The following is a 13242-nucleotide window of genomic DNA, read 5'->3' as shown; positions in this document are numbered from 1 at the left end:
TGAAACTTTGCACACGCTTCAGAAGTGGTGAAAATTTACGTGTGATGTGTTTTTCAAAATTGGGGGGGGGGGGGGGCAAAATGGCTTAATTATTGCCCCTACATTTTGCCCCGGCTCTACGTTTCACGTACAGGCATGAAATTTGGTACATACATGTAATGACCCAATACCTACAAAAAAGTCTCTTGGAGCACAGCCCTAAACACAACAGGAAGTCAGCTATTTTGAACTTCCTCTCAGATTTTGTGCAGTTTTTGCCATTTCCTGATGTTGTACTTTAACGAACTCTTCCTACAGTTTTGATCTGATCCTCTTCAAATTTGGTGAGTGTAATCTTAAGGCCTTTACTAAAGGCGCCGGGTGGCGGTGGCAGGGGTGCGAGGGCCCTTTTCATCGCTGCTTGCAGCTTTAATTTATATTTAGACCTTTAACATTTCACTTTACAACTATACACTGTCAGAAATAGGGGTACAGTAGGGTCCCCCAAGGTACAATCTACACTAACGTACCCCATAGAGCTTATTATTGGAGGGTCAAAAAGCATTAAAAGGTACATATATGTACCGTTTCTTTTAAAGGTGAAGGTACAATATTGTACCCTTGAGGGTACAGCCCCAATGACAAGCCATTGTACCCCTAAAGGTACAATTATGTACTTTATTTTCTGAGAGTGTACACTCAGGATCTTACATTACATCTATGATAAAATATAGATATCAGATTATTTATTAGATAATCTATAGTTATTACAATTCAAATTTTATATTATTAATATAAGATTTGCATTTATAAATTAATAAATATATATTTAGGATTTGCTTTTATACATTTATATTTTTATTTACATTCTTATTCATAAAATTATATTTTGTTATATTTAAAATATTTATTGATTGATTTTATGTACTTATTTTTACTTATATTTAGACTTGTATACAACTATATATTCAGGATTTATCCCTATAAAAAAAAATATAGAGGTATTCAATTATTTATTAGATAATTAAAAGTTATTTACTTTAACATTTGAGATTTACAGAAATAAATATAAATATAAATTCAGATCTATATATTCAGGATGATTTTTATACATATTTATAAAAGTATAATTTATTATAAAAAGGTGTAAAAAAATAATAGATAAATCATTCTTATTTACATTTAAATTTTAGATTTACATTTATAAATTCCGATCTGTATATTCAGGATGTACATTTTCATACATATTTATAAAATAAGATAATTTATAGTTATGTACATTTAAAATGGATAGATAGATAGATAGATAGATAGATAGATAGATAGATAGATAGATAGATAGATAGATAGATAGATAGATTTTCTACTATATTATAAAAAACAATTTATGATTTTTATGCAGCCACATTGATTGAGCTATAAATGTGCAGAGAAGAGAGATGCATTTATCAACATGAATGAGCATGTGGAAACAGCAGACGTGCACCATGTGTTCATGAGCGCGTCTGAATGTGCTGCCGCCCACATAACTGACATGCTGCAGCGTGCTGCAATCTCACTGTCTCACTTGACAACTTTCTCTGCCAACTTGAATGGAAACACAAGACATTTATACAAACATACACTTTATACACACACATACACACACACACACACACACACACCTGTCTCACACTGACATACACTCCACTGGGTCCTTTGTAAGAGCACCTTTGATTAAATGCTGCATTTTGTGGCAGAGAAGAAAGGTGAAGGACAGAGAAGTGATAAACAGGAAGACGGCCTTCATTCAGGTACAGCCTCACTCCATCTGATAGGCCGTCCTCCTTAAAGAGATGCTTTACTCACTCAATGAGTTTACACGCACACACACACACACACACACACAAACACTGTCTTTTGCTTTGATGTCTCAGTCATTTCCTTTAGATCAGACCTGTGGGCGTCTTACCTGTACAAATCTGGTGAGACACTCAGGGTTCAAATGAACACTGAATCACTGAAGCAGAGCTAAAACCAAATCATTCACAAAACCACTACTGACAGTACCATTGCTCAGTGATGTTATCAGTGGCACACTTTTTTGATATGTTCATTATACTGAAAATGGAACACTTGATATGTGATATGTAAATATGACTATAAGTGTTGTAAGTTGTTTCGAAAAAGCCCATGGTTTTGCCATCAAGGCAGTACTGATATATTGTACTTTGCTTAAACATTTTAATTGATTTGGAAAACACCTTAGAAATCCCCTAACAGCTGCAGAAACCACAGAATCACCCATCCATCCATACATTCACCCACTTATAGTGTTGGGTATCGTTTGAATTTTAACGATTCCGATTCTGCTTATCGGTTCTGTTTCTTATCGATTCCTTTCGATTCCAATAAGGTAAAAAAAAATAAAAAAAATGTAGATATCATTCACATTTATCCTAAGTCTTATTGCAAAACATTTCATTGTAGCTGAATACCATCTAAACAAAAATCAACAGGCTAAAGAGCACTTGCACAAGCAACTATTGCCTATGGCTTAAAAATACCATAGCAAAAACAACTAGTCTAACTAATAGCCTAGCCTATACATTTCAAGCATTATTAAAGACAAGTAAACGTTCAATAATTAAAAAAGACCCAATAAAAAATGATCAATTGCACAAATGAATACATACAACTGAACAAAGATATGAATTAAATAAACAGTTTTAAGATTTTAAAGTACTCAGGTACAGAAACTGTAGTCAAATGTAAAATAACACTGCACTTTATAAATAAAATATGCATTACAAATATAGTTACAAAAGTTATTCAGTCAAGAACAGCGAGTGAAATTTCTTTGTCTTTTGCTTGATTAACATTATTATAGAGACGGCAGCAGGAATCTAAGGCTGCACGGATCCAATATACTGTTTCACATGCGTTTTCTTTGTTTACGTTCACTTAAGTTTTAGCCAAGGCTCTATTTATAAAGTATAATTCACCAAAAAAAATGTAAATTCTATCATCATGTACTCACCCTCATGTCGTTTCAAACCTATAAGATTTTTGTTCAACTTCCAAACACAAATGAAGATATTTTTAATGAAACCTGAGAGATTTCTATCCCTCCATTTAAAGCTCATTCCTCTAAAACTTAAAAGACCCAAAACGAAATTTCAGTGACATTATTTAAACTACTATATATAATGTTGAATATAATGTATAATAATACAATAGGGGAATAGCGATAGTATCGAATCGTGATTAGTATCGAATCGTGACATGAGTGTATCGTTACACCCCTAGTCCGTTCAAGTGCAAAAAGATGCGGAAGAGAACTCAGTCTCGCACACTATACAGTCTGAGAGGCAGCTTTCTGCGCACACGATTAGGATGTCTTTTTGTGCTTGAATTGTTTAAAAACCACAAAGTAACTTTTTCTGTGAGCAAGCTTTGGATGTGTGTCCAGCGTAGAAAACCACGCACGGGTCTTCTTGCACTTGAATGGTTTAAAATCACATCGAAATGTGAACACAGGAATCGTTAAACGGGATCCAAATGCACGTCTTATCAAATCCACGGTTCTCGGTTCTTGGAAATTTGAAACCGGTTCTAAAATGGAACTGGTTCTCAATACCAAACCCTACCCACTTATTCATCCATCCATCCATCCATCCATTCACCCACTTATCCATCCATCCATCCATCCATCCATCCATCCATCCATCCATTCACCCACTTATCCATCCATCCATCCATTCACCCACTTATCTATCCATCCACCCATCCATCTACACACTTAATTATCCATCCATCCATCCATCCATTCACCCACTTATCTATCCATCCACCCATCCATCTACACACTTAATTATCCATCTATCCATCCATCCAACTAGTATCATGATCTCTGTAAAGCCTATATTAAACCTTTTAAAATTTTGGAGAAAGAAAAGATAGTTTACCCTGACAAACTTTCCTTTCTAGTTCCAAAGTGAGATCCGGCACAGTTCTGTCCTGCAGCAAATTACAACCATATAAATGTGTTACCCAAACAACAATAAAAAAAATTGTGGTCAGCGCTAAATTCAGGTGTAAACAGGATCTAAAACATTTTGTGATTGGATCACTAAAATCATTGTGTAGAGCAAACGCTCTGTAAATCGAATGCATTTTTGCATTCCACTGCACTACGTTTCCATTGTTGTTTCTATGTAAACATACACTAGACGGGTGCTTAAAAACATCTAAAAATGTGCTGTTCTAAAAACATGGCACCTTCAAGAGTTCACACTTACATATGAGCAGATATAGTATAGAATTTGCATATTTGGCATGCTGTCCGAGTAGAGGGCTCCGAGCTCTGAATTTAGCCTGAACCCAGAGTACTCCCCCCACCCCCATCCCTAGCTGGGAAAAGAATAATTGAGAGTGAGGAGTTGGGGTGCAGGAGGGATGCTGGAAAACTGGAACAGAAGTAAATCGGCTTTATATGCCTCCTCTCATGCTGATTAGGTAGACTATCTGAACGTGCTCCTCTCGAACTTTGTTAATAAAACGTCATTTAAAACGTCACACAAAAACGCGTTCATTGTAAATGACCCCTAACACATGATCGTTCTGGGACGTGTTGAGAGAAAGCATTTCAAACTTCACTGCTTCATTCGCTTCTTTTCTCGGCGTGCAACATGGGTTCATTCATTCAGTAGTATTCGTCGGGGTGCACTCACCCGTGAAAAAACACCAGGTGGAAGCGGTAATGCATCTCAACCAGCCGCTTGCAATTGGATCACTGAAAACCCGTCTTAATACCAGGTGTAAACCTGATCCTTACTGTTCACAGATTGTGAAATTGTCGAAGAGACAGATAAGAAATCAGTATTGCTCGTTTCAGCATGCATTCTCACAACACACACACACACACACACACAGGTATGCCTGTGACCTTTCTTTCACACTTTCACCTTTGACCCAGCTCAAGCCAAAGGTACTCAAGCATATCTCCAGGGCAAGCATTTTTCTAAAACATCCTTATGCATCGCAGCCTGGCCGAGTGGAATGTACTGACAAAAGAGTTGCAGAGAAGCAGAGCCAAGTAAGTGATCGATCGTCTCAGCGTGTCCGAGCGCCTCAGTAAACAATCTACAGTGTTGTTTTCCACTGCTGATGCAGTCAGCACTCACATTCACATGCGCAGCGAGAGTTTCTTACACAGATCCATCAAAGCTGCTCTTATTCCAGCTTTGTTGGACTTATTAAAAGTGGATCAGAATGCCGTGGCATGAATACCCTATTCACTGCTGAAAAAAACAATTACAATCCTTCAGCCTGCGATAGTCTCACGCTTCAAAAAGCAATAAGCCAGCAACAGTACGATGAAAGATACCAATGTTGAGTAAACATTCAAATATATTAGTAATACAATTCAGAATCAACTTCTGCCAAGAATTTGTTAACCGTTTCAAAGCAACTTGTTGCATACAGTTTTTAAGTCAACTGTTGTGCCAACACGGGTGTTCATATCAGCTATTTTGCAGCGCCTTTGAAAAAAGTTAATCCAGTTAGATTTTAGAGGCTTTATAATTTTAGATTATAAAAATGTAAATGGTTGATAAACTTACACCTATGACTGCACGTTCTATATTAATGAGCCAGTTGCTAAACAAATAATAATCTATAGCCAAACTGAATAGCCTAGATGTTGGTGGCTGCCAAGCACCAACAAACTTGGTGAATTATACAGAATTCAGCTGATGTTCTGTCACAGGTCGTAATCCAAATGGAGAATCCAACAATTTGATCATCAAACAAGAAGTGTGTTTAAGTGTATTGAATGTGCACTTGTAGTGTACTTCAAATCTTAAAAGTATAGGCTAAATAATAAAAAAACGAAATCTGAGAGCTTTCTGTCCCTCCATAGATGCAACTACCACTTTAATGCTTCAAAAAGTTCATAAAGTGATCGTAAAAGGAATCCATATGAATTGAGTGGTTTTGTCCGAATTTCCTGAAGAGTCTTGATCGCTTTATATGATGAACAAAATGAATTTAGGCTTTTATTCACATATAAACACTTATCAACTCACACATAAGTTGTGGTAAACTGAAGCTCAAGCATGTTCGCTTGACGTGCAAGAACCAATGAGGATCATTCTCATGTTGCGCAGCTCGTTTGAGCTTCAGCAAGAACCAATGAGGATCATTCTCAAGTTACGCATCACATTTGAGCTTCCGCAAGAACCAATGAGGATCATTCTCAAGTTACGCATCACATTTGAGCTTCAGCAAGAACCAATGAGGATCATTCTCAAGTTACGCATCACATTTGAGCTTCCGCAAGAACCAATGAGGATCATTCTCATGTTACGCATCACATTTGAGCTTCCGCAAGAACCAATGAGGATCATTCTCAAGTTACGCATCACATTTGAGCTTCCGCAAGAACCAATGAGGATCATTCTCATGTTACGCATCACATTTGAGCTTCCGCAAGAACCAATGAGGATCATTCTCGCGCGTCAAGCATGTATGGTTGAGCTTCTGTTTATCTTCACTGATCAATGTTTATATGTGAATAAAATAATGTGTTCTATCTGTTCATCATATAAAGTGATCGTGTCTCTTCAGAAAATTTGGACTAAACCACTCGGTTCATATGTATTATAGTTTTATGATCTCTTTGTGAACTTTTTGAAGCTCTCAGATTTCAAAACATCTTCATTTGTGTTTCGAAAGATGAACAGTTTTACGGGTCTGGTATTGGTACTATTTAAGTACACTTTTGTAGTGGTACTATTTAAGTACACTATTTTAAGTGCACTATGTAATAATGTAAAAATGAAAAAATATACTTTAAAGTATATTTTAAATAATTGTTTTAATCATCTATTTGCATGCTTTAAAGAAGTTTGAATGTACTAAATTGCAACTTCACCATTACAAATGTGTAATGAATAATGTATTTCAACGCATGACAAATAAGTCTCAATATAAATGCCATTTAAAGTAGGCCTATAGTTTAGATCATTCCTTTTCAGTACATTTTGCAGTACACTTAAATAATAGAATTATGAAATTCATATCAGGACAGGATGTACTCAAGGCCTAATTAATTGGGTCAAAAAAGTTCTCTAAAGTTCAGCTTATTGCTATTTGCAGCTTATTGCTTATTATTTTATTTAATTGCGATTAACATTCAATTAAATGTTCGAAAACATTACATTCAGTTCGTACTTAAGTATATAATATTGTTTCCATAATAAGTACACTTTTTAAATGTATGCTAAAGTCTAGAAAAATGCAGTGTATCTATAAGATGAATACGGTAAAAAATGTTTGACAGTTGCAAAAAAAATTCAGGAGGAAGTCACACAATCTCCATGTCCATCAAAATTGGGAAATGGGTTTACGATGGTAACCACTAAATGTCCTCGTCATCATGCCTCATCCCACAGCAGTTCCTCTCCTCTCTCCTCTCCTTTCTCCAGTCTGTCATCACATGGTTATATGAACTTCTCTATGGATTAATCCAGTAATGCACTGCTGAATGCATGACTGTAACGTCATAATGCAGAAAGTGACAGTTACTGTAATTAAAGGTGGCTCTCTGCGTGACATTTCCTCCATAAACCTCAAGCGGTGCTACTAGACACGTCACGTTTCTAAAAACAGATTCTGTGGGACAAGGACTTTCACCTGGAGGCCAAGAGCAGTTCCTACAGTAGGTCTTGTGTGAGTAGAAGAACTTACTGTAACCTGTCTGTCTGCCTGGACAGGTTCTATTGGCACACCAAAAACAACGACATGAAAAACATAATTAAGGTGTTTTTCCACTTATCCAAGTTGTGAATGTTGTTGTGACACATTAAATCACCTAAAACTGATGGGGTGTGCACTAGCAGCTTTAATGCAGTAAATGTGTCAACAAACTAACAGGACAACATTTTTCAAGGATTTGTGCAGATGAAAAAGTATTTTTGAATGTGGTACGGAGACTTTACACTTTATAATAACGTTTGTTACGTCACAAACAAAATGTGCAATGTGCAATCAGTTAGTGTAGTCTAGATTCAATATTTAAATGAAATTTCTTTAGAAACTTTGGAATTTGACACTATTTTGAATGTCCACTAATTTTCTGTAATGCTTCATACAGCAAAACTTGTTTTAAGTGTGTTTCATATGGTAACATCTAAATTTACTGGGTTTTTTTTTTTTTTTTAAATGACAATCAATCTGACTGCATTTGTTTGAAATAAAAAAATTAAGGGTCTGATCAGAAGCAGTGCCTTTCAGTAACAATTGTACAGTTAAGGCTCGTTCACACCAAGAACAATAACTATAAAGAATATTATACCAACGGACAATAAAGTGCTGCAGTTTTGCCATCTATCACTTTAAAAGCTCTCTAAAGCAGGATGGATTCTGATTGGCTGTCAATGTTTTTATTATTGATCAGCTGGGGGAAAAAAATTGTGATTCCAGTGATATTCTCTATGCTGTTATTGTTACACTTGAGGTGGGATCTCTGCTATTCTTTTACATGTAGAACGATTTTTAAAACTATATATTTTTTATTGGTATGGTTATCCTTGGTGTGAACAGCCCTTTACACCTTTTTTTTTTTACAGTGCAACAATCCTAATTCTGTTTTAATAAAAGTTACAATATAGTATATTAGGCAAAACAAAGTAAACAAAACAACCAGTTCAGGCTATCTGAAATGAAAAGGCAGTTTCACTTTTCTCTGGAGAACTGCTTGTTTCCATGGATACGGCTGAATTTCCCAGGACAAACTTTCCTGCCAACTCTAAACTGAAAACACACACACACACACACCACGTGCGTAGAGGTTGTGAACTTATTATTTTCCCTCTCTGAGCTCTGATTTGGCCTTTGAGTGGATTATTTGGATGGAGCAACTGTGGATTCCTCCACTTTTGAAATGTTGTTCCCATGTCAACTTTTGACATCAACATATTTTGTAAAGATGTCAAAAACTTTTTTTTATATTATGAGGAAAACAGATGAAGTGGATGTTCCACAACCTGCAAAGCCCTGCAATAAATCTGTTGTGTTGCTTTCTTTGCATATGAGGGGAAGGGTGGAAATAAAATACATAAGCTTGGCAACAATAACATTAGGTTACTACACTATAAAGCTTAACAGATGATCAGTTCATGTACTTTCTAATAGAAATGTCTTTGGCTAATGAAAGTAATTATAGTGTAACCCAGTTACTTGCACTTCATGTAAATAATCTAATAACATGTTATTATGTCTTAAACATCAAAGTGAAAGTTATTACAGTGTCACCCAGCATTGTTTCTCTTACCCACGAGCAGACAGAGGACGTCCAGCCCGACCAGCATCTTTCTGCTGGAGCACTGAACCGTATCCACGGGTTCCGCGGGACTCGAGATGTGTTTGGTGCCGTTTTCCCTCGCTGTGTCTCCGGATCCACCGTGATCCGCCAGCCGCTGCTGGAGCTCCGCGTTACTGTTCACCGAATTCAACTTCTGCATGTTGTCCGTTTAATTCAACACTTGTGCCGGATTTACTGTCCTTCACAACCTCAGTAAAGCCAATCTGACAGGTTAGGAACACGGTTTACTTGAACTTTTTTGAATCTTCTGAATGGTTTTAGTTTAAAATCCAACAACAAGCGCACGTGTGGATGGCGAATATAGAAATGTATACACGTCTTAACTAATGAATCGATCAGACTTGTACAGATATCCTGGTCTGCTCTCTTTTACACGAGAAATCCTTTCTCCAGCACTTTTGAAAAGTTTCGGCTGCAGTTTGGCCATCATCATCTGGACATGATGGAGAAAAACACATTCCTGAAAACATATGTCAGTCAAAAGTTTGTCATCCTCTGGGACTCCCCATGTCAAACTCTTCTTTCTTCCCCCAGCCGAGAGCAAACTTGAAGCGGATCGTGTTTTGATTTGTGGGTATTAGTGTCATTCCTCCGCCCTCTTTAGGGCTGGCTCCAAACCTAGTGAGCTGACTATCCAGGCAGCATTTGGGGGTTATACGTGTTCCGAACGCGGGAAAACTTGCAAACTGGAAAATAATAATAATAATAATAATAATAATTCGGGCGACCCACGTTGTAGCCTATTTTGGCGCAATAAAGAACAATTAGCCTAACTATAGTAACTATAGTTCTATAAAAAGCACTGTTTTCGTAATAAGTGTAATTATGATAAAGTGATAAATAATATCATTAGTAGGCCCTAGGCCTATTTTTCTTAACGAAAAGCGCTCAATCAGTCCAGTTGCCTCCAGGTGACAGCCAATTCTGTTGGTGTCTCATTTTGAAGGCTGCGCCCTCCGGAAGCCACATTAGTCGTCGAGGATGTCTCATTTAAAGTCACAATGAAATCAAAATCTTTTTCTTTTTCTTTTATGGAATATATTGCATTTGTTTTTTTTTGTTTTTTTGTATTCTGTGCACACTTTAAAAAAAAAATAAAAAATAAAATAAAAAATTGTATATGCCCTAACTCATAATCTTTAATCAAAATAATTCCCCTGCCTCTTGTTCTGACTGCGTGTTTACTGGCGCAAGGGCGAGACAACCTGTCACTCACATTAGATCAACCAATAGCAAACCACAACCATCCAAACAATTCCCCATTGACAAAATCAAGTCCCGCCCTAAAGTTTTTTCTTGTTTGAGAAGCCATTTCACTCAAGAAGCTGACATACCTCACAATAGGGAAGAAAATATTAACTTTTGTTTCATGCCTACTTTAAGAAAAGTAACCATTATAAAATTGACTACTATTCCTCCTGAGGTTGTATTCTCTGACTTTGCAGTGTAATGTACTTTTCTTAAATGAGACAGCCTCAATGCCATATGCGGCAGACATATGTGACCTAAAGAGGGTGCAGCCTTTCGAAATGAGACATGGCTTCTGTTTAGGTCAAGTGAACATTTATGACTAAGGCACAGTCACATTTGCAAAGATATGCAATAAAGGCCCATTGTCTTTTGGCAAGAGCGTAGTGAAATATGAAGCACAGCTCAGAAGTCACTTCCGAACCAATCAGCGTTCTGTTGGTCAACACAAGGAATCTGCATTATCAACATGAACCCACTGAGAATTCTGAATGGGGAACTTTTCCCGATTGCACTGATTTCTTTTGAAATGACTGGATTTTGCACACGAGAATTCACTGAAGGATGACAAATGTGACCATAATGCACCATTAATTGTTATTTGACCGCTGTTGTTACTAAACATTTGAAACTCCATGTAAAATAATAATAATAATAATATATATATATATATATATATATATATATATATATATATATATATAATTTATTTATTTATTTTTTATTAAGAGGAGTTCAAAGAGCCATTGATTTACAACTATTCTCTAGCACATGCATCCTTTGTAAACACCCCTTATAGCATTTTGCCACCAAATGCTGTCTATGTAGGCAGCCCACGGGGAAATGAGGCTCAACATTTCTCCTTCTCTCTTTCTCCTTTCCTTCTTTTTAATGACACCAGCAAATGTTGCCTTTCCTTGTCTTTCAACTCCAGCTCTACAGCACTGATCAGCCGATCTTTTTCTTTTTCATTAAATGGCGACCATAGAGAAATCAGACATTTGTCTTGATGCCATAAAAGAACCATTTTGGGTTTCCTGAAGAACCTTTCAGTCATGTTATTCTTAGTGTGATGTTAGATTTTAATAATCTAAAGAACCTTTCTGCACGATAAAGAACCTTTTGTGCAGTGATAAGATTCCATGGATTGTAAAGGTTCTTCATGAAACCAGTTGCCAATAAAGAACTTTTAGTTTCAGAAGTGTACAGCATAAATTACAATAATATATAGGCTGATATTTAATGTAGGCTAATTAAAAAATATAACATCATATAAAGCCTGTCTGTAAGGGTTTCTTGAAGACGTTTCTATGAAGTTCTCAATTATTTGCAAGTCTGGTTAACTTTGGAGAATTGGGAAATACTGCCATCTGGTGAGTTTTAACAATGGTGAGTTTTAGTAGAGTCTGGCTGTGCCATCTTAACTCCGGTTCACATCGACGATTAAATAGCTGATCAGTGAGTGTCACACTGCTGTCCACACCCTTCAAGTATTTTCTCTTGGATTACAAAAACTAACTGTGCTTTAAATGCAGACAAAGTGTCTGTGATTAATATGCAGAAATGCCCCTTTCTTCTACAGGATGCAACATTTGTGATGTGGATTAAATTATGTTATTTATAGTCACTTCCATTCCAACGATGTCTCTTCCACTGAAACCTCGTACATGCAAAGCATCACATAATGTGTGGAAATGTTTTAAGACCTGTAGATGGAGACAAACAAACATTTGTTTCAGAAAGAGTGCTTACACGCTCAAGAAATTTGTCTTCATGACACAAAAAAAATATAACTATCTATTTTATAGATAATAAAATATTTACATAATCGGCATATTTGTGATATTTACATCAGGGTGCTATTTACCTTTATGAAGGCCATTTTTTTCAGCCTTATAAAATGTATGCGTTATTTTTCATGTCAAATTATTACATTTGATCAATACATTTAGTTATAATAATAAGATATGGGGCTGATACCAATCAAATTAAATAATTTACACTGCAAAATTACAACTGCAATAAATAATGTTATGAGATTAATGTTTTAAATAAATGTTTGAATAAACAAAAACAAAAAAACAAACAAATGCAACGATACTTTTAAACATGAAACTAAACCGCCAATAGGTGGCAACAAGTGACCGTCTTAATGAGTGAGTCATTGAATCATTCGTTCAAACGATTCATTCAAAACGCTGAATCATTCATTCATTCAACTCAACATTTTACCCCAGTATGTTTCTTCTGTAGGGTTTCCTGTGTGTACTGTTATGCAACTTTATTTTGATTTCTCCATGAAAGTCTCTCACAAAGAGACAGGCAGCGCGAGCCTCAACAGCGCAACCTTGTTACCAGAAAAACACTATCCATTATCAATCACTGTTTACACTGAATGTAATAAAATCTGAATGATTAGCACATTTCGATGGTTTCCTAGTTATTTTTTGTTACTAAAGTTTTAAGCTACTTTTAACGCTAGACAAGCGTTAATGTCGAGCCCTGACTGAGGGCTTATACACACACTGAGATTATTAACCAAACACAAGACACCTGCTTAACTTAATCAATGATTATGGAGACAAATTAACTGAAGAACTGAGGCATACAGAAACAAAAAAAAACTAATAGAAACAGAACATACATGT

The 13242-nt window shown here is 36.1% G+C and overlaps 1 protein-coding gene across 1 annotated transcript in view; it reads right to left on the bottom strand.

Annotated features, from left to right (window-relative positions):
• The window catches only part of ppap2d (phosphatidic acid phosphatase type 2D), a 35952-nt gene extending 25978 nt beyond the window's left edge, over positions 1-9974 (bottom strand). Inside the window, exon 1 of the mRNA XM_084131360.1 lies at positions 9296-9974. Coding sequence (XP_083987486.1) covers positions 9296-9485 — 190 coding nt within the window. The 5' untranslated portion in view covers positions 9486-9974. The remainder of the gene's footprint in view (positions 1-9295) is intronic.
• Between the last annotated feature and the right edge of the window lie 3268 nt (positions 9975-13242).

This window comes from Abramis brama, assembly GCF_963993115.1.
Source record: "Abramis brama genome assembly, chromosome: 1".
In the NCBI taxonomy this organism is placed as follows: domain Eukaryota; kingdom Metazoa; phylum Chordata; class Actinopteri; order Cypriniformes; family Leuciscidae; genus Abramis; species Abramis brama.
The sequence above is the reverse complement of the archived record's forward strand: the minus strand, read 5'-3'. Positions and strand labels throughout refer to the sequence as shown.